Genomic DNA, 27,444 nt, shown 5'->3' on the forward strand with positions numbered 1-27,444 from the left:
CTGCCTGCTCCACGTAGAGACAAAAGTAGACGGCAGTTGGAATGTGGCCCCGCCCACCGCGACGTCACTGTATGGAGGATCAACAGTGCCCAAAATTAAAGAGAACATTTTTTAAAAGAGTTTTATTTTAAGAGTTTTTAAATGACATTAGTAAAATGCTTATTTGTCCTTAAAGGGATAGTAGCATTTTTTTTTAAAGTGGGGTTGCATGATCTACAAATAGCCCCTACTTTAATTGCAGTAGAAGACTCTCTGCACTCCTCCCGTTAGCAACGCCAGCCCATAGCCCTGCCCAGAGATTTACAACATACATTGTTGTGAATGGACCCAAAGAAACGGCCTATTTTCGTGGCCTAAAAAAGGTTTTACCTGAAAAAAAAAACACAGTTCTATTGTTCGCTATAATAAAATTTTTTCCAGCCCCTCAAAGTGCAGGAAAAACGCAGTTTTTATTTGGAGCTAACCAACTGCTGATCGGCGGGCGCTAACCCTGGGCCGGAGGGATACGTGAGTTGGTTAGGTCCAAATAAAAACTGCGTTTTTCCTGCACTTCGAGGGGCTGGAAAAAATTATATTATAGCGAACAATGGAACTGTGTATTTTTTTTCACGTAAAACCTCTTTTAGGCCGCGAAAATAGGCCGTTTCTTTGGGTCCATTCACAACAATGTATGTTGTAAATCTCTGGGCAGGGCTATGGGCTGGCATTGCTAACAGGAGGAGTGTAGCCTGCTACTGCAATTAAAGTACTTAGGGGATATTTGTAGATCATGCAACCCCACTTTAAAAAAAAATGCTACTATCCCTTTAAAACAGGGCTCCAGACTACATTTTTATTTTAGTTTTTTTTTTTCTTGTGGTCAGACAATGAAATCAAGAATGATGTTACCTGCTCATCATTCTTGATTTCATTGTCTGAACACAAGAAAAAAAACAACAACTAATATATACGAGAAGACAAAATGAACATAATCAATCTAATAAATTTTTATTTTTTTATTTTTTATTTTTACTAAGGAGCACAACGGCTCAACTTAAAATTTTAGAAGCGCAAGCAGAAAATGTAGGGGTGCACACTGTAAATCGACTTGCAAAGCAAATATTCACATTTCCTTTTCATTCATGATCCTGTAACTTTAAACAATCTACCATCCATTCTACCCTGAAAAGTTTTAGCATCTATTTTTGTGGTGTAAAAATGTGGAATAGACTAGATGAGGATATAAAAATGTGCAATAACTTAAAACAATTTAAAAGTAAGTACAAACATACACTCTTGGACAGCTATAAAGAACTTGACTAATTTTACTCTTTTTATTTATAATCATGGTCTTATTTCATATTAAAGCAATATGTTTTTAATCTTCTGAATTGTATGGAACTACAGATGTACTGTATGACATGAATCACAATGTAAGGGGGGGCTGAACTTGATAAGCTTTGCTTCCTTCAGCCCCTTCTCAAACTTGCACAGTATCATTATTGTTTTGTTTCTTGTTACATAGATTGTTTGTCTTTTGATGTGCTTGTTTGAGACAAATAAAAATCAAATCAAATCAAATCAAACATATAACAACATCGACATAGTCCACCATTTTGCATGCATGAGAAAAAAAAATTGGTGGTGGTTTGGGCCACTTCACAAGACTGTCAAACAGCTTCTTCTCTGCCCACTACCTCCCACCTCTGCCCCCCTGACCCTGGACTCTAACATTAGATACAATATGCAAAACACTTTGCACTACAGCCACTGTATCTCATTTTCTACTACATTTAATTATACCTAGCCTATAATATTCATTTTAGGTGAGAGAGACACGTATTTTCGATTCTTCTGGATGTGATAGACATACAGAGCATTGACAATAAAAATATTTGAATACTGAATGATCCCACTGCATTTATTTTCCAAACAAGCAGGTGTAACCGGTTGAATCTAGTGGAGCTTTGTGCTTTAATTGAAATAGGGGAGACCGGGGAAGGTTGTAACAAAGGGATGGCTGTGTAACAACATCACTTTTACCAACAAGGGATAACATTGGAGTTATGTGATACCCACTGACTTTGCATATGGATTTGTATGGCTGTGTCAATAAGTGTGTAGGTTTTACAGGTTTTACAGCCAAAAAACAATTTAAGAAACTAATATTTTGGACCAAGTCTATATTTTGATGGATACCGTTGACATTTAAATTAGGTAACGTGTAGGCTATAAGATGAAAGAGCAGGTTCTTAGGTGAAATATGAGTCATTTCATCAATGTTTATTTCAAACTGCCATGCTGGTAGCCTACAGCTTTCAAACAATGGCTGACAGGGGTGGGGGTGGTTGTAACACCTTTTATCTTTGTTGTTCTATTACAGTAAGTGTCAATCATCTTTCCTGGAATTTTACATGGATTATCACACCATGCATACTTTGGAGGTGATTGTCCTTTAATGGTGGCACCTGATCACATAACATCAACGTGCAGCTTGTTATAGCTACTTCTTGATTTTTCAGTTAACCTCACAAAGGGCAGTGAATAAACTAAAAACAATCCTGAATGAAATGGAAAATTGCTTTGCCTTTGAAACAGCATCAATTCTTCTTGGTACAGTTTTCTTAGGCTGCTCCAAGCACATAAATCACCATTAATTTTCAGTGGATGAAGGCCATATTTCAGAATCAGAATCAGATTTATTTGCCAAGTATGTACAGACATACAAGGAATTTGACTCCGGTTTATGCGCTCACTTGTATACACACATAAGAAAGACAGCAACAAGAACTGAGCAATGAATATTTTCAGTGTCTTCACATAAAGCCAGACTGACTTCATCATATTGTGATCAAGACTGTGAGCGGGCTCCCTGTTCTTGTCGCAGGAGATTGTTGTGTGACTCTGGCTGTATTCTGTATAATGTAAAATTAACTTGACTTCAGGTGGCAATTTTGGGTAGGAGAAGACTTATCCAGTTTTGGTGATGCCATATTGATATTTAAGAAAAAAGAAAGAAAGAAAGAAAGAAAGAAAGAAAGAAAGAAAGAACAAAGTCAGAGTATAAACCGACTGAAATCACTTTGTAGAAATGTCCAACATAGTGGTTCAGCACTGATCAATAATTAATATCCTTTCATCTACCCGTGATGATTTCTGAACAATATTACCTTAGAGAATCAATATTTCTGCTAAAAATGCCTTGTAAAGAAGGAAGACATAAAAGCATGCTACTAGCAGGGTCCAAATGAGGCAATGATTAGGTGGATGATAACTCTAGAAATGGTTAGATAGGCTATTGTTAAAAGTTAATTTGCAGTTACAGATTAGTACACAAAATAGGATGGTATAAACTAAATAGTAGTGATGCGGCCAGTGCTGACAGGGAAAATAGATAAACTAAATAGTAGTGATGCGGCCAGTGCTGACAGGGAAAATAGATAGGCTACGTGATGCCCATAGACTGTAAAAGGCTACGTGATGTCCATAGACTGTAAAAAGAAGGAGATGTCAGACAAAACGCAGGAGTCTGCAGTGTGTGGTGGTGTGAAATAGCCTTTAGATGCATAATTAGAGCTAAACCGAGGGCGGAAGGATATGCGAGAAATTGCGATTGGGCGATAGAAACATAGTTTATCGGATTGTAACACCAGTCAAACCTGCAAGTCTTTATAATAGCAGGCTGCAGTATATAAGGAGTTACCATGAAAGACGGTACACAACAAATCTGCTGGTCGATCAAATAGCTGTGTCACTCCAGACCAGCAGGGGCCGCCGATGAGAAAACACTGAGTGAAGAAGTGGGTCGGGTCTGTTTTCTATGGTTGTCAGACACCGCGGCTCCTCGGAGGTTTTTCTTGCGCAGCGCAGGTTTAGCGCCATATTTCTGTTTTCCAGATTATTTTGGTATCATGAGGAAATAAGGACGCGAATCACTTCGGGTGGTTCACCTGTTCCCCGACATGTCCACAGCGATGCTCAGGTAAAAGAGACTGTTGTTGCCCAAAGGCTGCGGTTTAACCAACGACCAGTTAGCTTAGCAGCTAACTAGCCGCAGCGGCTAACAGCTAACTGGAGGGAGAGCAGCCTCGACAAAGATAATGGCGTGTTTACGGAGTTACGGACTGCAATTTCAGTGTTGTTGACAGAGATATACAATATGCAGGGTGATGTGAATGCATTGAATGTAACTTATGTCGGGTAAATGAAAAGTAACCAAGCCTAGCTGCAGGTCTGCCAGGTACAGAAAATAAGATGCAGGGTTTTTTTAATTTATTTTTAACTCTTTGGCGATCACACACACTTTGAGGTGCTGAACTGAATTTGTAACATTACTGCGCATTTTTAAGTGGTGGTCCTAATAATTGTACATTGTGCACAACATGAATGATGCTCAGGATGCACCAAGTACCATCAAATACTACATGTCACCAGCATTACTAATAACTTACTACACGACAATAACAATGGAAAAGAAGTAAAAGAAGCCATCTATGTAAAAGTGGAAAACCCGTCGCTTAAGAGGGAAGTGGGTCTGCGACACAACCTGTCTCTCCCATGCTGCATGGTCTTTCATCTATATCCAGGAGAGTAAACAAATTAACCTCACATGACTCTAACAAAGTAAATACCTTGGTCCTACTCCACGAAATAACAATGAGTCAACGCTTCTCTAAATTAAGTAACATGCATTAGCTTCACTGATAACTTATAGGACCTGTTGAAGGCTGTGTAAGACTGTTTCTGTTTTTAGTGGATTTCCAAATAAACTGGCGACTGATTGTTAAGGTGAAGTTACCTTTCGACCCAACGTTTCTTATTTCCTTGAAGTGGTCTATACAGGTAATCTGATTATTTAGCATCATGAAAACAAGAACTAAGATGCTTCCTGTCAAAGTAACCAGCAGGGTTAGGGTAATACTAGATGTTTATGTAAAGCTGTGGCAGTCTGGCAGCAGTGGACATTACAGTTATGATTGTGTTTCATAAACTAGGACACCAAGCTGCTTTGTTTGACTTTTTTTTTAGGGGTACTAATAATAAAGGCAAATCTGATTTGTATCCAGAAAGCTGATTCACCAGAAAGCCATCTAGGTTATCATTTTAACCACCGTTTTGTTTTCTTCTCTGCAGTAACAACAAGTTGAATGTGTTGGTCAACAAGCTTCATGAGTATTTGGCTCACTCCACTGTTGAGGACAGCAATGGCGCGCCAGAGGATGCTGACGGTACAGCTTCTGATTTATGCACTGATTACATTTTTTTTGTCATGTTGACATGATGGCTTTGTACATTTTTAATTGGTTTTCTGGTCTCAGGTCTGACCAACCGGAGCAGGTCTGTGGGAAACACTGCAGCAGAGGTAACTGAATGTTTTTGATATTTTTGTGTTTCATTTTGGCTTTTACATTGGTAAAAAAAACAACAACAAAAAAAAACACTTGGCTTACTCAGAGCCAAGGATCTGGCATAAAGCCTTTATGATTAGGGCATATCGAGGTTAGAAAGAAGCACAGGAACAGGTTTCAGTCTTCGTTATGTCTTCTTCAGTGTGTATATGTACCACTCTGTGAGTATTGTAGGCTTGATGATCGGTCGTCTCATTGGATAGCATGATTCATCAATACTTTCTGTTCTCACAATTGAGAGCTTCCATAGTCACGTAACAAATTGAGAGCTAGATGGGAAATGAACACTTCGCAACACTAGTAGTTTCAAAACCAGAACTGCCTCTGGTCACTACTAGAAACAGTTAAACTAATCAACTGTCTCTGTTTGCAGGCGGGAGTGGACACCAGGTACTCAAGGAGGTGAGATTGTGTTTGTTCATACTGGCAAAGATAAAGCACCATAGTTATCACACAGTCACTTTGTATCATTCACTGTGTGATAGAGACATTTGTTGAAAATATGTTGCTCTTCAGTGACTCTGGGATTCTTTTGCACACAGTTTTGCCGACCTACTGCATTATGTCTGTTTTTTCATTATCAGATGAAATGTGCAAGCCAGATGCTATGCTAGGTGTCTGAGGACAAGAACTTAAATTTCTTCTAACCTCCATGAATCTCATAGGAGAAATTCTGACAGAACAGCTGTCTAACACAAAGCTAACATTTTGACATAGTCTATCATCAGCTTAGCTTTATATAGGGTTTTGTGGTATGTTTATTATATTTAGTTAGATAATTAAACTTACTAACACTGTTTAATTAAACTGCCAGTCTGTGGGAATTGCTGAAAGATATCCGCAACTCATATTTTCTTCTTTGTAACTGTTACAACAGAAAACCCTCTGTTGTCATAAAACACACTGGACTGGATGAATCTGGAGACTCGAATGCAAGTGAGGACGTGGACTTCACAGTCAACGCAAATGGTCACCTGGATATTACCAGACTACCTAAAGGTAGGTCTTTAGGTTTCACACTGATACTCTGGCATTAAATATAGTTATTTATCATGTTTCCTTTACAAACCTAGGTGCAGAAAATATGAGTTATTTATCAGTTGTTAGTTGTTCGTCTGTCGATCGATGTGTATTGCTCACACAGGCACTATATTGGTCCGGCCTGAACCTGTTGACAATGGAAGAGATGACTTCAGGGGTCCTGAGTTTCGCAGCCGCAAAACCAATGTACTGCGGAAAGATTTCTCCAGAAGACGAGCAGGTCAGTCACGGATGGTTTGTCATAAAATTGTCACTTCATGATCACTCAGGCAGCCATTTCTTCAACATAACCGCAGTCACATGAATCCATTTGTAGCAAATGAAACAAAAACAAGGCACTTGTCCGTGTACTCATCCATTGATTGCTTTGTATGAAAAAAACACTCCATTGGTCAAAGCGAGGGGAAACTGCACTTCGCTCTGTGTCTAAATGCAGCTCGGTCATTATCTTGTTGTGAGAGTGATCACTGATTCACTGAGTGTGAAATAAAGTCGTCTCAACGCTTCTCATGGCAAGAATTAGATTTTTACCCAGTTGAAATAAAATGCATCTCGCTGTAATTATAACCACTTTGTTGGTAATGACAGTGGTCTGCTTTTATAGGAGTTGAACACATCGGCATTGTCAGTTGCACTGCGTGTGGTCGACAAGTAAACCACTTCCAAAGAGACGCCCTCTTCCGGCATCCAGTTCTCAAAGTGCTTATTTGCAAGGTGAGTCTCCTTATTGATTGGTAATACATGTACTAAACAGAAACATGCTGTAATCAGTCAGATGAATAAGATGAAATGGTTATTAACAGAAATGCACTTTTGCTTAAAATATTACTGAAACTATTAGAAATATTTGCTATTGCTTATTTACATTGCAAGTAACGCTGTTGTGACATATTTTTATGTAATTAAAAGTACATTTTTAGTCTCTTCACAAAAATCTCTTGCATGTCTCTAATGTACGTTTTGTTGAATCTGTAATTAATGAAATGTATATTTTTGTTTTCATAAGTCTTGCTTCAAGTATTACTTAAGTGACGACATCAGCAAGGATGGAGATGGGATGGATGAGCAGTGCAGGTATTATATAATGTGTTTTAATATAGAACTAATTATCAACATTTTCCTTTATATATTTTGTTCTAAGCTTTTTGCAACTGTCCTTGATCTCTATCTCTGGGCCACAAACTGAATCAAAAGCAACTGGACTTGTATTTGTCTAAGAAGATGTTTTGCCTCTTCTCCAAGGGGCTTTGACGCATGGGTCTGACTAGTCGTCACTAGTCTGACAAACAGTGGACAGGGAGGACAGCTGGTTTGAAAGAGGAGTAAAAGATGACGTCAAACAACCTCACATGACTTTAACAATGACTCTTAACGACTGTTGTTCATTACAGGCCTCACCTGACTCTAGCAATGGCCAAGTAAAACTTTACCCTTTGTGAACACACCCACAAGTACTTTTGTGAACACTGTCGGAGGAAAAATAAGATCCAAAACAGGATCTTTTTTACTCCAACATGTAATTAGTACAAGATAATGGTATCGAATATACTCAAAAGTTATAAAAGTTGTTCATCAAAGTTATAAGAAAATCCCATCAAAGTATGAGAATAGCTCCACAAGACGATCAGAAAAGACTGAGGCCCCGTCCACACGAATACGCGGCTTCACTGAATCCGATCTTTTTCTTAATCGTCTTGAAAAAAATCTCCGTAAACACGGCACCGTTTTCAGAAATATCTGCGTCCACACGAATCCAGTGAAAACGACCCAAAATGCTGTAGTACATCCTCCAGGCGTGTGTGGAGCAGGTGTGGTGCTGTAGCGCTGCCACACACAAACACTTAAGACAGAGAAGAAGGCGGAATGTCCCTGTTGAAATTCAATAGAAGAAGAAGTCCCCCGCTGTCTTCAAACTCAAACATTGGGTTAAATGTTGACAGGGAGTCGTGTCAGAGTAAATATGACGATCAGTGATGATTAAACAGGCGCGATTCAGCCGCAGCGTCTGAGCGACCTGACGTTAGTCGGCCGTTGTTGTTGTTACGTCCATAGACTGTCAGTGTGCAGCTGCAGCAGCGGTGTGTGTGTGTGTGTGTCTCAGGTTACAGGTAGAGCGGCGGGGGGCATGACATCATCGTTTCAGAAAAAATCTGTATTGGCCGTCCAGACGAAAATGCTGGGGCGGCGTTTTCAAATTTTCCCACTCTGGAACCCGTTTTCAAAAAATACCATTTTCACCCCCCGAAAACGCCGCATCCGTGTGAACGCCACGCCGATCCGATAAAGTATTTATCCGGATTCGAAAAAAACATATTTGTGTGGACGGGGCCTGAGCTTTGGTGCGGTAGAGTTCACGCCACTTAGAAAAAATGGACATAAACCCGAGCCTGTTCCGGATCAGACTAAGCTCTTATCTCTTTGTCTTCGCTTTTTATTTACGATCAAGGTCCTACCTTCTATTCAAATGACGGTTGACGATGATGGTTCGACTGCGATCTACCCCGCTGATTTGTTCAACTAATATTATACGACATCGCACAATGCGAATCCCCATCTTCATGGAAGTGTCTTACTATGGCACGTGTTGGGGTTCATCCCAAGTTCAGCTTCATTGGCGCCACACAGTCTTGCTGACGCCCGTTATCTACTTCACCCGGCCTTGACTCCCTCTGTAGGCACCTAGACACCAAACTTACGACGCACTCCCACGCATGCGCACACACTGACTACTCCTCCCTTGCTTCCTCAGTACTCTCTTTGTTTCCTCATGGTCACCCCTCCCTTCTCTGTCTCTCTCTGCTGTATCAGAGCTCAGTGCTTTTCCTTTTTTTTTACCCACCAACACTCCCACAGAGGTTAAATACCTGGGTCTTACTCCACTGTTAGTCAGACTTGTGACGACTAGACAGGCCGATGCGTTGCGAACTGATGAAGCCCCTTGGAGAAGAGGAGAAATGTCTTCCTGGACAAATACAAGTCCAGTTGCCTTCGATTCAGTTTGTGGCCCAGAGATGAGCATGAATGAGAATATCCATAGACATATCCTTGATGTCTGGTAATGTTTTCTCCATGCAGATGGTGCGCTGAAGGAGGAAACCTGATCTGTTGTGACTTCTGTAGTAACGCCTTTTGCAAGAAGTGTATTCTCAGAAATTTGGGAAGGAAGGAGCTCTCTGGCATCTTGGAGAGTAAATGGTACTGCTACGTGTGCAGCCCCGAGCCCCTCTTGGACCTGGTGGTGGCCTGTGACAAAGTCCTGGAGAACATGAAGGGGCTGTGGCAGCAGCAGCGCAAGAAGAACCGAGCAGAGCCGGAGAAGACTGGACTTCACTATCACATGTTGCCACATTTACCTCAAAACATTCCTTTGGATAAATGGGATCACACCGGTATGGACGGCAACGTGGTGTTCAACTACAACACGCTGCAGATTCCCAAGGACATTACCAAAAAGGCCAAACACTTAATGGACACAACAAATACCTTGAATCGGACATTCGTCAATTTCATTCATACTGTGACAACAGACAAACGAACACCTGGTGTCCGCCAGCTGTATCTCAAGTCTTTTTTGTCAGTAGTTAAAGGCTTGCGGAAATCACTCGCTTTACTCGAGGATAACCTGAAGGAGGAATTCAGTGACTTGGATATAGTGAACTGTTGGGAAAAGTTTCTTAATGATGATTTTGATGCACAGACCGCAGCAGACGCAGAGCTGGATATCTCCAATGACCAATGCTTGAGTGACTTGCAGAAAATGGCAGCTGAACACTTGGACGATGCTGATTCTGACTCCAAGGGCTTCGCAGACGGGAGAAGTGGCAACGACGGCCCAGAGGGAGCCGTGGATTCAGAGTCGCATCAAGCCAGACCAAGGGCACAAAACGTTGGCCTGATGCCGTCTGAAACCAGGGTCAACATGACTAAAAAACTCGTAGTGAAACTCACACCTGTACCGATGGAGCAGGAGCCGTCCCCTCAAACCCCAAAGACGGAGGAGAACATGCACACGGAGGAGGATGAACAGCCAGAGGGAGAAGATGTACCAGAGGATAACGAGCCGGCTGACGGCAAATCGAGCAACGACAGCTCTGCGACTGCACCCGTACACCTAGAGGAGGAACACGGCAACAGGCGGTCTCCTCGTGTAAAGACGACACCTTTGCGCCGACCAAGTGATGTCAAGGGGATAACCACTATTGCCGAAGCAGACAGTGACAGTGACTCCGACGCCGAGGAAACCCCCAGCGCGGTGCCAGCAAAAAACTCTGAAGAGCAAAGCCGAAGCCGACCAGGGGACGACTCTGACTCAGACGAAGTCCCCGCAGCTCTGCTTGAGCGAGCGGCTCTTACGCAAAGCTCTGATGAGCCGCAGAGCGAAGAGGAGGGCGGGAAAGCGTCAACTAAGGTGGCCAAGAAATGTCTCTTTTGGCTCACGAAGAACAGCCCGATGTCGCCGGAGAAGATGCGTCGCAAACGCAAGATGCTGGACCGCAGCACCGAGTCCGACTCGAGTGACAGGAGAGTCAAGTCTCGGAGGGGGAGCGGGACAGATCTCTCCAGCGACGATCAAGACTCGCAGAAGAAAATACAGAACTTGAACCGGTCGATAGGGAAGCAGCAGCTCATCAAAAGAGAGGAGGAAGGTGCGGCTCGAAAGCAGGGCAGGCTACAGGCCGGGAAGTCGAAGGCTAAATCCGACCAGGAGGCGGGGCAGTCGTCATCCTCGTCGAGTGAAGACGAACACGACGACGACTCTGGAAGTGACGGAAGTGTTCAGAAGATAAAGCCGATCATCGAGGACGGGACCTTGGCGGGTGCGGCAGGATTCCGCCAATCATCAGGTGAGTCTTTATTTATAAACTTTATGGTTCTTTATTTGTGTGTTTCTTCATTAAAGGGTGTTTCCAGTTGTAATCAATGTTTACCTCAGATATCAGGTCACCTATGATCAGATCATTTCATACCATCCATACTCCCAACTGCAGCGTGTGGACATTTATAATCGTTTTTGTTCAAGAATCTATTGTTTTTCAATGTTCATTAATGGGCTCCGGGAGGCTTGGGCGGTATCCAAATGTTGATACCTTCAAACTTCCTCCACATTTACCGCGGTATACGTATGTATTACCGTGACTAATTAAAAATGATGATAAGTGGCATTACCAAACATCGGCTTGTGTCTTCACCTTCAGAAACTGAATACTAGGGCTAAACATTACCAGACCAAAATCTCATTGGTCGATGGGTCACAGGAAAAAAAAAAACATTTGGAGCCCTGTCTTGTCAAAATTAAGTCAAAATCAAGTCGTGACACGCACTCGCTGTCAGTTTTGTTGTTGTTGTTTTTTTTCTTTTTTTACATGGCACGGCAGGTCCGGTCCCTACTAATGGGCTGCACAGAGGTGACTCTGTAATGGTATAATAACTGTGTACTCTATGTGTACAATATGGTTGCTTTATCAACCAATTTGCATTTCTCTTCTTTCTTTTGTTAAATTCTCACAGGAGACGAGGAGCAGTCTGGGCCCTCGTGGGCAGCAGAAGATGATGATGATCCAGAAAATAGGTATGGTTCAAAAAACCTGGATGTAGACTTTGTAAAACAACCTAAATGTGGAAGAAAGGCTGCGACTTCCAGCCAAAAGCACGGTGCAAAATCTGGCAACGTCGGTGTGATTAGGACTGAGTTACGGTCTAGTCAGAAACGACCACCAAAACGTAGTTGCAGTCGAGCTCCAGCGATCAAATACACGTTCTAGAGGCACATTGTGCAACATGGCGCTCACAAGAGGCAGTGAGACTGAACTCTGTGGTGAAGTGGTCTGGGAATCAGAAGTTACACACTCTACTTGTGAGGATTTTTTAGTTTTTTTGTATGCATGCAAAAATGCAATCGACAAAGTTAAGTTAAATTAAATTTTAAAGTTTTTTATCATTATTCTTTATACTATACTAGTATTCTCTTCCTGTTGCATTGGGGAAACCTAACCCTAACCCCCATACCTGCAGCTGACGTACTTTGACCTTGAACACGTCCAGGCATAAATCTGAATGAGACTTATTTTGCCTTACACCTCAACCTGTTACACCTGGTATATTACAGCTTTTTTTTTCTCTTCAGTTACAGTATTGTTAAGTATCTAGAAAGTATTAGAACCTCCGTGTACTTTCCTGTGTTATTACAGAACCCACAAAGAAATGTTGTCCCCAACTGAGCAGCACTGATAATTTAAGTAAAGCTAAAGTTTTTAAACATACCTGTTATATTACTTGCACAAATAAATATGTAAAAATCTAAATAAAATAATTAAGGGATTTTTTCTCTCTATAAAATGCTCACTACTTGCCATCAATTTACTTTTTGAAGGCAAAACTTTCTTGTTTCACCTGCTCTGAGTTACTATTTTGGTATGACTATTTGATTTTGTCCTAATTATGATAAAACAGCAAAACGATTGTCTTTCAATATCCAATGGGCTGTACACTGTGAATTAATTTACAATTAATATCACATAAAAGTTAAAACCCCTTCTTGGTGCAGCCACTGTTAATTCTAGTCACAAATATATCCAGTGATCCCTCAACCACACAAGACTTGAACTTGTGCTTGTATTTGATGCTCGTGTTGATGCAATGTTTCAGAGTCTGATCTCCTAAATTGTGTTTGGCTGTGATGGTATTGGGGAAATCTTTATTTTTTTTATTGTAGGGCTACTCCCACAATACAACAAACAAAAAAATGGTACGTTTGCAAACCTTGATTCATGATGATTAATACAAAACTAGAAACTACAATTACCATCATAATCACTGCTGATGTAGTTCGCAGCAGGTGTCATGCAAGACCAGTGCACACTGGGTTGTGTGGTCATTGGTACCATTTAATTAAATGAGATCATGTGAACATGCATCTAAGACGTAATTGGCTCAATTGATGATGTCAATAGACTCGAGCAGTGGTTGTAAACAGCACTCAGCTGTTGTTTTCTAAAATTCCACGATGATATTTGTCTCGTATAAGAATTTTGGCCGAGCTGTCCCGGCATTCAGTAATATTTATTGATATTATCATGTTGCTGTCACAGCTGTCCAGCACCGACCTCAGGTGTTGTCTACATCCTCATGGTGTTAAACTCTTGGACATGTAGATAATCCTGGTCAAAGTGCTGCTGGAGCTTGGGAACATGTGCTTCTGCATATATAAAATGTGCTGTTATAGTAACTTCAGGATGTGTGTCCTCTACCAAAAATGTAATGTAGGGATGTCACGATTACTTCTTTTCACAATTAATTGCGGCATTAAACGTCTCAATTATTTAATCGTAAAGGTTTCTAAATACAGTCACTTTCCAAAAAAGATTATGTCAGAACCATGTCGGCAGATCAGCGCAACACGTACGGAATGAAAACAAAGTTATACACAGTTACTGGGTTACGTTAATGTCAATTTACCAAACGTAACACTGAACTGGTAGGAATTTAAATGTTAGCGCCTCATTTGTAAGAGAAAAAAAAGATAAAATAAATACTTCCTTTCCTCTGAAGGATTAATAATTGGTCCTATATTAATATATACTTTGAATAATTTGTTTATATAATTAGTAATGCAATTGACTATATTTGATGCTACACATTCATAGTGTTTTAAAATTATTGAATATAATAATCGTGATAATAGTGATTATATTTCTGACAATAATCGTACCAAGAAAATGTATAATCGTGACATCCCTAATGTAATGTATAGATCTCAAAGATGAGAGGTGTCGCTTTGTTTCTCTGACAGTGGAGCCTTCAGAGATTCCTTTAAAAGTGGCTCACTCAGATTATTTAAAGATGTATTGTTTGTTTTTTAAACCATGAGCCATGTGGAGACACTCTGTTTGATCTGAGCTATTGCTCTGAGATTGTTGACAATCAACCACCACAGTACAGTGAAGGTTGATAAATCCCTAATGAATCACGGAGGCTCTTGGCTGGAGATTTTGGCGTTGAAAGAGGAGGTCATCATGTGACTCAAAAAAAATGTTACAGAAGATGCAGTTGTAAAACAATGAAGAAAGAAAATCCACTGTCACCACCAATCAGAAACTACTCTATGTAATTACTATCTGGCCACTAGTGCCAAAACAAGCTTACTATAACTTTTATTATCTATTATATTATTACCCCACTTTCTATACACACAGTATACGTTACTGCTGACCATTTTCTAAAACGTACTCTAGCTTTTAAAACTCATTAGTCAGCCATTATCACTGAAACCTACAGAGACCTGGACCCTGTGCTTGGTCCTGTCCACTTGTGATTGGCTCACCTGAGGTAAATGTTACTATCAGGCCTGAATAGGGAACTGAGGCTGTCTTTACACTACAGGCCTTGATGCCCATTTCCAAATTTTTCATCCGTCTGTTTTCCCCTCCTTTTCTTGCGCGAAACGATCTGCATGCGTAGATGCGGTTGGCTACCAAAGCAGAAGAGGAAGTAAGGTAAACAACACACACTGTCATCAATATGCACTATTGACACTTTGATGACGTATGACTCGCATTGCCAGGGAATATCCGGTATGTCTGTTTAGACTGCAGGCGCATTGGCAGATATCCGATTTGTATCCGATTTATTTCCACATATATATTAATTGCCCCTCAGGGATAAATAAAGTTTTTTGAAATGAATTGAATTGAAAATTGAATAACGGGGGCCTGAATCTGATCTGACAATATCCGATATGCGTTTTTTTTCCCCCTCGTTTACACGTTCATGTTACAGTTCCGATCTCAGTTGCTTGAGAAGAAAAAATCGTAATTGGGCCATTTGAACCTTGTAGTGTAAAGACAAGCCTTAGGAGAACCAGCAGAGTACTGCAGATGAAATCAATCTGTGTTTGATAATCCTTCTAGGTCAATACTTTCAGGTGTTGATAGGTTTTTGAATACCAGAGAATTGCGAGTGGGCTGTGAAACACACGACCATTATAATGCAAGAAGCCACCTTTAATCCTCGTTATGCCTTTAATGACACAAATGTTTGTTTCTTATGTTTTTTCCAGGTCGGATTTCCTGACAGCACAGCAGTGAATGTAGTGCTGTTAGGCAACAATCACTTAAATGTGGATTATTATTATTATTATTATTATTATTATTATTATTGTAGCAGCTAGCTTTGTTTATTTGTCTGTTTGAGGTCTGTTTTTAGTTGTAGTGGTAGCACATAAAAAAAATGGTCAGCAGAAATGTAAAACTGATAATGTTTGTAGTTAGTGGGCTAAAAACGTGATATGTACACTACAGTTAATAGGAAATCTACACAGCATGTCATTACTCTATAGAGGCTGTGATGCCAGATCCTCGTGTGGCAGTGTGTTAATTTTCTTCAGTGTTTTTTGTGCCTTTCTGTTTCATCTTTTTGCTCTGTCAATGAGATCCAAAGCTCTCGGCCGCTCCTGCTGCTCTCCACCTCCTCCTGGCTTTGCTTTACTGTAACACAGGACGTCTTCTACCATAACCTCTCGGTGGACGTTGGCAGGTTTCTTATGTCCAGTGAACTGCGTCGACAAAACCATTTTGAGATCACAAGTCAGTCACCTCTGTGCAGAAAATACATGTTGAGAAAGTGGTGGAATGAGGACTGGACGATTTTACCAGAGCGTAGACGTACTGGAGCCAGACCAAGGTGTCGGACTCAGGATGGTTATGTGTAATTTGCAGAGCAGCCCAGTGCTGGGAAACATGCACAGAGGTAGATGACGAAGGGGTTTAAGAGGATAGTACGTACTAACAAGTGGCCAAACACAACATAGTATTAATCCATGGGAAAGTAAAGTATTTATGAAATGAATCGGTGCTCTGCTCGAGTATTACAAGGTTAAAGTAACATTTCACTCAACTCAGCAAATATTTATGTAGAGATTTTGTGAGTAACTTGCTGTTTTTATGGCTAATGTCTTTTCCTTTTTGGAAACCGAGGAGTATGTTGTCTTCAGGCAGCTCTGAGTTTGTGTTCAAAAAGCTTGTGGCTCTTTTTCTCTGAGCTGACATAAACGAATTAACTGCAGAGCACTATTCTTTATATTTCACGTGAAAACAAGTCTGTAAGAAGAAAAAAGCTTAATAGGGAAAAAAGAAAGAAAATATCCCTCCCTAAGGACAGTAAACCAAGAAAGTGTCTGTTTTTTTCTGTGAAGAATACTTGTTGTAATAAACTATTACTCCTAAAACGTCTCAGACTCATTTTTATCTTATTTCATTTTTTTATTATATTAAATATTTGTCTTCCAGTGTTGTAGCATTTAAGCAGTCTGGGACCTTAAAAGGGCACATTGGGTCAAGACTTTTAGTATTGACACACAATTAACTATCTATTAACTAGAGGAGAAAATTTGATTTGATTCTATAATGAATTTCTTTTTAAAACCAGTGCCAAGTCGCACTAAGAATGACTCAGATACTGAAATTGAACTAGTAACTGATCTTTATCAATTTCCAGCTGCTGATAATGTTACTGATCATGAAATCAACTTCAGGTACCTTGTCCTTCTTTTCTACTTTTGAAAGAATCGCTAAGAAAATGCTATTGGCCCAAATTAAAGCCAACTACTCCTCGGGCGATGATTTCTCTTCGGACGAGGAAACGCGGGAGGATGAAACTGAAGATTCAGACGACGACAACGAGGTCAAACGGGGCAACAAGCATGGGACAGATGAAAATGGTAAGTATTTATTTATTTATTTATTTTTAATATAAGTAGCACATTCCTAAATTTCTACTTGTGCACCTTAACTTAGCACAAGAAATATTTTACAGTCTGTTTAAATGAATAACAACTCATTTTACACAAACCTATGACCCACATGAACCCCAGTAGTCAGACAAAAGTGGAGAAATCATAATAAGACGATGTCTCTGCTGCAGGGGACGACTTTGCATCAGAGTCATCTGACTCTACGTGTGATGGGCCCAAGTCTAGCCATCGCCTGCTCCAACACAAACTGACCTTAGATGAAGGAACCACTGCAGCTCAGAAAGAAGGAGGAAAGGAGAAGAGAAAGAAGAAACGCAGAAGAAAACCCATGAGCTGTAAGGATAACTCTAACGTAAGAAAGTGATCTAAGTGGTCAGGGAATTACCCGTGTTGCTCAAATGTCTCATTTTGATTCCTGTCAAGCTGATGGTGAAAGCAGCGATGAGAAGACGGCGTCCGACCTGGACGACATGGGAATGAGCGATGAGCTGAGTCAGTCGGAGGATGAGAGCAACGAAGAAAACCTCAAAAGGTACGGCAAACGAGAGCTGGGTTTTGATGACATCAAAAACAAAAAAGTCTAATTTCTTTCGTCTAATTTAAATTTAAATTTGTGTTACACCAAGAAATGTGTGAATATGAAAAGTCATGCATCAATAATTTAACCTAAAACCAAAATTATTGACTGCAATTGTGTCTAAGCTTTAATATTTACATTGCTGGCCTGTGTTTACATCATGTGGCTGGTGTTAGACATGTCACAGCTGGCCTATGTAATTTATGTATACTTACTAGAGAAGTGTAAAGCTATATTTACTTCTGAAACATTGAATAACCTTAGAGGATGAGCAGTGTTATGTCGTGTTAATGCACCAAATGCAGTGATTTATTTTCATTTCTCATTGTCTCCTTTTTTTTTGTAGCTCGAAAGCAAAGGACCTAAACAAGAAGAAAGAAGTGCCCTGCATCTTATTGTCTGACACCAGCAGTGAAAATGTAAGCGATTATTTATTTATTTTTCATCTGTATCTGCTCATTTCTGACATCTGGCTCCTGTTTCTAATACTCATAGTTGTCACTGGGTCTTTCTGTAAGAACAGTTTCTTCCCACAGGTCGTCACTCTACTGAACACCTGAACTCCTGTTTGTGTCATACGTTGTCAATAACCATCTATATCATATCAACCCACTTACTCATCACTAAATAATTTTTCATGTCCCACTGTCACTGCCATAGATATTGCAACCCTGCTGTAAATAACATATATATATATTTATCCAGTATTTATTATTTATCCCAATGCACTACTACCTCATTGTTTATTTGCACTACCGACTGACCACCTTAATCCACCTGCCACTTTACTTATCTATGTTTGTACTTGTACGTGTTCTCTGTTGTATTATGTCATTGCTCAGTTCTTGTTGCTGTCTTTCTTATGTGTGTACAAGTGAGCGCATAAACTGGAGTCAAATTCCTTGTATGTCTGTACGTACTTGGCAAATAAATCTGATTCTGATTCTGATTCTGATTCTGATTTGTAGGAGAGTGATAAGGAGGAGGAGAAGAAGGACGAGGAGGATGGAGAGGGGAACGCTGACTCTCAGGGAACTCCCAAAGGGCGCAAAAAGATCCGGAGAATCATGGAAGATGGGAATCTCCGTGCTGAGACCCAGGAGGCGCTGAGGGAGGAGGAGGAGCGGTGTAAACGGCTGGCGGAGAGGGAGCAGCAGCTGGAGGACAGGAGAGAGGTAACTGAAGTCACAGCTGTCGTCAAAGAGGACGTGATCGTATAAGAGGCTCTCGTCGTCGGGATGCGTTTATGTTTTCGTTTGCTGTGGCTGTGATTGTCTGGCATTGTTTTGTTTTCCAGGTCATCGTTATAGAGGATGAGCTGTCTCAAGTGACCTGCTCCATCACCACCAAGCTGATCCTGGATCAGGACGAGGCCACCAAAGAGCCCCTCGTCCAAGTGCACAGGAACCTGGTGACGAGACTGAAGCCTCACCAGGTGGACGGTCAGTCTCTCTCCTCTCTTTGATTGATGCGTCATACTGTGTTCATGCCAATGACCTCATTAGTTAAAGGTACAATATGTAAGAAATCTAAAGCAACTGGCCGTAAAATCCTCCTAATATGTCACAGAGACTCAGGAATAATGTTCATATAACATGATGAACTCACCAACAACAATAGCACAGCCAGAGTATTCGCATTAAAAATCTTGTTTTGCAGACTGCAAATCATGTTTATGTTTTGAATTTACGTGTTGGCATGTTGCGCCACCTAGCCCTCTCTACCAGTCACGGCGGCGTCAGTGGCATTTCAGCCTCCGGTCTGCTTCCACTGAGCTGCCGCTACGGCTGGGAGAAAAAACGAGATCGCTGTGTTTTGAATTTGACTGCAGTAACCGTTTTTGGCCACATTCTTACATATGGCACCTTTAATACAGCTCCTGGTTATATTTTCTCTTTTTTTTTAAACATATACAGCTCTGGAAAAAAATAAGAGACCACTTTCACAAATGTTTCTTAAAAGCATCTCTACATGTATGACAGTCATTCTTTTCTTTTCTTTTTTAAATACCAACACAAACACAACTCATTCTACTTAATGAGACACTGATGAGGTGATCACCTGAACCACATCTGGTTTTATAGGAAGATTATAAAAACCACTGCTGGGATTAAACATTGACATTATCCCACAAAAAATGATTTATAAACTCTCCCTGAGTTAAAATATTCTTGCTGTGTTGTTTAGGAATAAATATGAACATGTTTTCTTTGCATTATTATTATTCAAGGCCTGAAAAGACTTGATGTTTTTGTTATTTAGACTAGTTTAGTCATTAGCCAATAAAAGCTCTAAATGACTATATATTTTTTGTTTTCAATTTTGGGAGAAATGTTGTCGGTAGTTGATAGAATAAAACAACAAAAATTGTATTTCATTTTACTCAAACACATACCTATAAATAGTTACTATTTAGGGGCGTCACTAAAACCAGAGAAACATTTTGGGAGTGGTCTCTTAATTTTTTCCAGAGCTGTATTTATTGACATTTTGAGTCAGAGTGTACTTAGATACAACATGGCTCCTGGTTATATTTGTAGTTCATTTGGATTTGAATGCAAAAATTAGATTATGAACTGAACTAGTCTGTTTGATTTCAATGAGTAAATTGTGACACACCTGTTGGTCTGTTTGTAGGTATGAGACTCACCTATTATTAGTGCAAATTAATCTCGTATTTGCTGCTTTTAACTAACAGCTGTGTTAAGACTCATTTACCACGTTCGCTTTATTCTCCAACAGGTGTCCAGTTTATTTGGGACAGTTGTTGTGAGTCTGTGAAGAAGGCCAACTCTTCTCCAGGGTCGGGCTGCATCCTGGCGCACTGCATGGGCCTGGGGAAGACTCTGCAGGTGAAGACAAACACAAATCCACCTCCAATATGTGCTATATTTAAGATTTGTACCAGCAATTGAATACACTAAACATTTAATATCACTTAAGACATCGCTAACTGTTCAAATTCTAGGCGAAGTGGAAACATTTCAGTCTCTTTCATTTTCATTACTTTCCTTGCTTTCGGTTGTGCTTTAATAGCCCAAACTTCATATTTATAGTTGTGTTGTTTTATAGGTGGTAACGTTGTGTTGTTTTATAGGTGGTAGCGTTCCTCCACACTGTGCTGCTGTCGTCAAACCTGAAATTCAGAACAGCCCTGGTCGTGTGTCCGCTTAACACTCTCCTCAACTGGGTCAGCGAGTTCAAGAAATGGCAAAGCAGCATGAGAAAGGATACAGTCAAGGTTTCGGAGCAGTTCATTGTGTTAAATCACAAGGGGGCGGGGCCACAGTTTGTTCATCAGATGCTTTATGTTTCATCTTTTGCTCAATGTGACTGCGTTTACTGTATTTAATACCTAAATGCAAATATGTTGCAGGTTTCAGAAGTGGCTACATTGAAGGATCACTCAGAACGACTCGGAGCTCTGCAGAGATGGCAGAGAGATGGAGGAGTTTTGATCATGGGCTACGAGATGTACCGCAACCTGACGCTCTGCCAGAAGATCACCAACGAGAGGTGGAAGGCAGAATTCAAGAGGGTACTGGTGGACCCTGGTACGGCAGCTTTGTTATGTTCTGATGTTATTTAAATGTTTCCTGTTTTGTGTGTCAGCTCTTTCTTCTTTTTAAAAAAAAAAATCTCGTGTGTTTTTTATTTTCAGGCCCAGACTTTGTGGTTTGCGATGAAGGGCACATCCTGCGAAACGACACATCCAGTATCTCCAAAGCCATGAATGCCATCAAGACCCAACGGAGAGTGGTGCTCACTGGGACGCCGCTGCAAAACAACCTGGTGGAGTGTAAGTCTGCACTGCTTCACCGTGATAGAGATATGAGATCGCACTTTGCTTGGTGTGATGTAGAATATACAGGATGAGGTGAGCACCTCTAACACAGTTGTCTTTATGTAAAGCACACTGAGTTGCCCTTGGTATGAAATGCGCTATATAAATAAAGATGCTTTGACTTGCCTTGCCTTGCATGACTCACTCAAATGATTTTGCTAAATGAGTAAATGTAAACACACTAGACACAACAAGGCCAACAAGGCTACTTGACATATATCACCCAGTAAAGAAAACAAAAGCAGCTGTTACCGGTCGAGACAAGAAGAATTAAAACAAATTCTGCTCCATTGTTTGATCAAGTAAATAAAGTAAAGAGTAAATCAGGTGTAGGCACAATATTTTTTATTAATATTCTTTTATGTTTTGTCCCCACAGACCACTGCATGGTCAATTTCATCAAGAGGAACCTGGTGGGCTCGTTGAAGGAATTCCGAAATCGCTTCATCAACCCGATACAGAACGGCCAGTGCGCTGACTCCACGGCGAAAGACGTACGAGTCATGAAGAGGCGAGCGCACGTCCTTCATGCGATGTTGGCTGGATGTGTGCAGGTAACACATGAATACTACAAAGATACTTGTACTCTCTGTAAATGTACACACATGCAGGTTAGTTTTATGTTCTCACAACACCGTGTTCATCTTTTTTCTTTTCCCTAGAGAAGAGATTACTCTGCGCTGACGAAGTTTCTACCTCCTAAATACGAGTATGTGCTGGCAGTGAGGATTTCCCCACTTCAGTATAAGTTATACAACTACTACCTTAACCACTTCACTGGTAAGAATCTGTCTTTATGTTTTCGCCATAACAAATGCAGATGAACAATTATTGCACTGATAGAAGAATCTAAATGTAAAGATTTCCTCAATCTTGTGCTGCACTATGATTTAATCAAATCTCAAATTTATTATCGAATACTGTTATAATGTGATGTTTTAACGCCACTGCACCCTCGGCCCTGCTCACCCATAGTATATAGAGGACTGTGTAGTGAGCTCACTGGTAAAAAAAAACACTTTCGGACACTCCTCCGCTATGCAGTTAATTATGTTATTACTGTTGCATAATTAAAATGCTGCAATCAAGACTGCAATGCATTATGTTAAACATATTGATTAGTGACCATCAGTTGTGCACGACTCTTCACGCTGCATTGTGGGATACTATGAGTCCAGGGATGTATTATGAAACTGGTCTAGGAGAAGTGCAGTGGTGTAGTGGAGTAGTGGAGGCTGACAACTGTTGGGGCGGTGAAGAGATTGAATCAAAATCAGTGATTCAAGCATCTGAAGTAGATCCGTGTTTGTCTCTCCAGGAGGGGGCTGCATGATGAACATGGAAAAGATGAAGACCAGAGCGAACCTGTTCAAAGATTTCCAGGTGCTCGGTCGAGTTTGGACTCATCCCTGGTGCCTTCAGCTCAGCTATGACAGCAAAGCTATCAAGGTATCTCGACCGCATGTTGATTTCCTTTATTTTGACATGTGTGTTTAAAATGTTAATCAATAATCAACTGGATTTTTTATTTATTTTATTTATAATAGAGAAATAGAGAAAAGAAGAAGCAACCTAAAGTGTTTGCTCTATCGAGAAATGAAAACGCCACTGTGCTGCAGAGGTAAGGCCTCATATGTCCACTGAGCCAAAACAGATATTGTGCAGATTGGCAACAGAAAGTACTGACTGAAAACACTGACTTGTGAAATTGAAACTCTAAAATCTGAAGATTTCTGTACCTGCTGTTTAACTGCAACAATTCTTAACCTTAATTTACATTTCACCCGTTATTTGCGGGATGCAGTGGACAGAGAGCGATCGAAGGAAACAACCCCAACAGCAGTGCAGTGTTCGGTGCTGCTGTGTCTGGAGGCGCCCTGGCAGTGGGAGGTATTACAGCTCCATGTGTGGCTCCATGATGACTTCAACCCTGTAGTGGACTCACTAATACAGTTTCTGCTGTGTGATGTTCTGTGCAGGAGAGATTGCAGCCATTAGCTTGCAGGCTCAGAGGACAGACGATGACGGCTGGTACAAGAGCATGCTGTCTGAAGAGGACGCCTCAATCATGGAGCACTCAGGAAAGATGGTGCTGCTGTTTGAGATCCTCAAAATGGCTGAAGAACTGAATGACAAAGTGTAAGTTTCTTTTCTTAAACACACTGAAAACACATTTAAAAAACTAGCCCAATCAAGATGTTGAATTGACACATCACATCCGACTAAATCCATCTTTGCATTTGAAGGCTTGTGTTCAGTCAGTCCTTGATCTCACTGAACCTGATCGAGACTTTCCTCAAGGCTTCTCACCGCGCCAGGGGCCCGTCGTCACGCAAAGGTATTGTTGTGTTCATGGCAGAGAAAATCTCAATGTTTAGACGGTGTCTTCCTTATTGACACATGTTATTTTTACACTTTATTTAAACAGAGGGCAGCTGGATTAAGAACATTGACTACTATCGGCTGGACGGCACCACCAATGTCACAAACAGGAAGGCATGGGCAGCGCGGTTCAACGATACCGCCAACATCCGGTACAGATTATCTGAATGTAAACATCTTTATACTGGAATATTTAACGGTTTCTTGACAAAGTCTCTTGTCTGTTGTTTCAGCGGACGGTTGTTTCTCATCTCGACGAGAGCCGGCTCTCTCGGCATCAACCTCGTGGCTGCCAACAGGGTCATCATCTTTGACGCCTCGTGGAACCCGTCCTATGACATGCAGAGCATATACAGGGTTTACCGCTTCGGTCAGCTGAAGCAAGTGTTTGTGTACCGCTTCTTGGCTCAGGTAAACTCACTGGTCTCCACTCACATCACCTAGAAGATGGCGTTCCTGTTAAATTTTAGCTTACTCTTTTCTGTTTCATGTAAATAAGAAATTTCTCAAGATTATCCCTGGGTATGATTATAATAACCATTTAAAGAAGCTTTAAAGGGATAGTTCAACATTTTTGGCAAGGTAAATTCATGCAAAACCGCTGATCCGCGTTCCCGTCGGGGGCAGTTTCTGCATTTTCCTCTAAAACAACTCCATCTCGTAACGTTCTGTTATTATCTCATAGCGTGGTGAATGTGCAGGTCACAACTTGTCCACGAGAGCGTTTTGGAGTTGTTGGCTTGTGTATTTGATGAGGGAAACCAAGAAATCCCATTAGCCTCCGTAGCGCAGCTCTGAGCAGCTCACGGCTCTGCTCCGCCGTTCTAAAAATAGCTTGCACCGACAATTAAAGGTAACAAACCTACTGCTATGACTATAGGGATTATGGCAATGGGCCAATTTGCCAAAAATGTTGAACTTTCCATTTAAAGTATCATTGTAGTCTTTGTGGACAAACTGTCAGGAGTCTTGAGGGGCATTGTGTATTTTAAAGGTTAAAAAGATTTAAAAGATACATTTTTCTAAGAAATCAATTTCACTGACACTTGATTTTGTGGGAAAACAACGATTTACCGGAGCTCTTATATTTTTTATCAGGGTAATTAAACTTTTCAGTCTGGTGTCTTATTGCTCTCGGTCGTCCCCAGGGCACCATGGAGGAGAAGATCTACGATCGTCAGGTGACCAAGCAGTCGTTGTCCAATCGCGTGGTAGATCAGCAGCAGATTGAGAGACACTTCACCCTCATCGAACTGACTGAACTCTACACCTTTGAACCGGACCTGCTGAACGACCCCAACTCTAAGAAAAGCAAGAGACAGACCTCTGCAGCGCCAAAGGTGACACTATGACAGAAGCAACACTGTTACTGTCAGGTTTATGCTTCAATGCCACGAGAATATGCTTCACGGTGTTGTTGAATGACGATTTGTGTCTGTCTCTCAGGATAAGGTCCTGGCGCAGCTGTTGGACAAGTGTAAAGACCAGATTGTGTCCTACCACGAGCACGAGTCTCTGCTGGACCACATACAAGAGGAGGAGCTGAGCGAGGCAGAACGCAAAGACGCCTGGGCCGAGTACGAGGCCGAGGTACAAACAAAACAAATGCACACAGCAAATCATTTTCAAATTATCCTACTCTGTGTGTAAATGTGCGCCTGCTGTGTTTTTTTCTCCAGTCAAACACGTCCAACCATTCAGCCAACATCCTGCAGGACACCTTGGAGAAGAAGAGCAACGTGGAGCTGCTGGTACGAATAAATAAACACAATATATTTCTAATTAAACCTTTTTCTTAGAGCTGCGACTGGTTGATGTTTGTGTCTTGTACAGTATTTGTGATGTGAAAATGTCTTTGCAGGACCTGCTCAACAACTGCAGAAAAACCATGTCAGAGGCCTTCACCTCAGTGCAGAGCATTAAGACTCACACTATTGAGGAGTACGTGCTACGAGCGGTGAGTGATCTGAAGCTCTTGCATTTTTTAGTCATAAACACAACTTGAGGCAGCATCATGTCACGCAACTTCAATGAATTCAATTCAAGCAATTTCTCTGTTTTCAGGTTTTATTCTTGAAGTGAAATGAAATAATCAAGGCTTACGTTTTGTCACACTGACTTTGTGCATTGATATTTTTTATCCAGAACTTTTAGAGCTTGTTTATACAAAATCTGTAGAGGTTGAATGACTGTATCCTCAGCTTGCCCCCATGTATTACAGTATGATATGTGGGAGGGGATCGTGGCATGAAAGGCAGTTTCTTATACGTCTGAAACTGAACAGGTTGTATTTGATATGTTTTAGGTTTTTTTGTTTGCCATAGTTTTGAGTTAAAGATTTGAATTTGCTCACAATTTCAGTCTTTTCTTTCTTAATGAGAAGCTTTAATGGGCTGTTTATTTATTAACTGGAGAAAAACATAGCTTTCGTTTCACTTGTCCTCACCCACGTTATGAATAGCGGGTTTTCCAGGCTCCTTATCTCTTTACTTCCTGGGGGAGATGCAACTGTATCTCGTCTTCTGTCAGAGGAATGTTGTGTTCAAGGACAGAAAGTAGAAAAAGTTCATAAAAAGTCACCAGTTTACTTTGACTTTTTTAAGTCTTAGTGTGTGTAAACCTTTGAATTTTAATTTCCTCTCTGCTTCTGTTATCAGGCCGGACACAAATAGTTCAAAATTCAGAATAATCCTTCTACGTTGTGAGTAAACACCGATTTAATTTATGCAACAGTGGCACCAGTATCCGAACCTGCCTGAAGACCACATCAGGACCAAGGCAGAGATTTGGAGACTGTCCGATGAGAAGGAGCACGAGCGCAGACGAGCCGCTTATAAAGACATCCTTGCACAGCAACGATCGGTACGTCACATTTTAACACATTGTCAGTGCGTGTGTACTCAAAGAGTTTGTTGGTTCTCATGATAAAATCACGTTCCTCCTCCGCAGCTCATCTACAGCATCCAGGAAATACTGAGCAGCAGGAGGAACCAAGCGCAGCAGCAGACAAACGTGACCCTGCACCGACCGACCACATAATCAAGTTACAGTGTGAAAAGACAGTGACGCCTTTTGTTGTTAATCAAATTATAAAGTCCTTAAATCTCTCACTAGTGAACTGAATGTATGATTCACCGACAGCGGTGTAAACAGAGGCGCATCTCCAGTCCTCAGAGTTTCAATTGTCGGATCAAAGATAACGCTTTCAACACTCCTAGCACTTTAACTTTCATAGCACACGTAGTGAAGTTATACAGACAAGAGCCAAGGCGAACACTGTTTGAGTTTTCTGTTGCTTCTACTAATATTACATGAGGACATGACTTTGGTGGCTTTGAAACAGGAATGTTTACTACTCATGCCTTACATTTTTCTTAAGTTTAACGTTTTATATGTTTGTTACGAGATGTTGAAATTCTTTAATAAATTAGCAAAATAACTGAAATTCGTTCTCTGGGAGTTATTT

At 40.9% G+C, this 27,444-nt stretch overlaps 1 protein-coding gene across 1 annotated transcript; it reads left to right on the plus strand.

Annotated features, from left to right (window-relative positions):
- Positions 1–3,795: 3,795 nt before the first annotated feature.
- Positions 3,796–27,423, plus strand: LOC146974387 (chromatin remodeler ATRX-like). Its single transcript, XM_085797660.1, has 35 exons — positions 3,796–3,961; positions 5,113–5,207; positions 5,298–5,341; positions 5,761–5,789; positions 6,265–6,386; positions 6,532–6,648; positions 7,033–7,142; positions 7,435–7,502; positions 9,504–11,272; positions 11,937–11,997; positions 16,988–17,142; positions 17,346–17,510; positions 17,599–17,707; positions 18,099–18,171; positions 18,721–18,927; positions 19,050–19,194; positions 20,495–20,604; positions 20,850–20,993; positions 21,129–21,306; positions 21,414–21,551; positions 21,975–22,150; positions 22,259–22,376; positions 22,915–23,045; positions 23,144–23,217; positions 23,401–23,486; positions 23,576–23,735; positions 23,843–23,934; positions 24,025–24,130; positions 24,212–24,389; positions 25,127–25,318; positions 25,425–25,568; positions 25,658–25,729; positions 25,840–25,935; positions 26,712–26,840; positions 26,928–27,423. The coding sequence occupies exons 1-35, from the start codon at positions 3,942–3,944 to the stop codon at positions 27,015–27,017; spliced, it is 5,703 nt and encodes a 1,900-aa protein (XP_085653786.1). The 5' UTR covers positions 3,796–3,941; the 3' UTR covers positions 27,018–27,423.
- The last annotated feature ends 21 nt before the right edge of the window (positions 27,424–27,444 follow it).

Source organism: Trachurus japonicus, chromosome 14, assembly GCF_045865225.1.
Source record: "Trachurus japonicus isolate A0001 chromosome 14, Traja_1.0".
Lineage (NCBI taxonomy): Eukaryota > Metazoa > Chordata > Actinopteri > Carangiformes > Carangidae > Trachurus > Trachurus japonicus.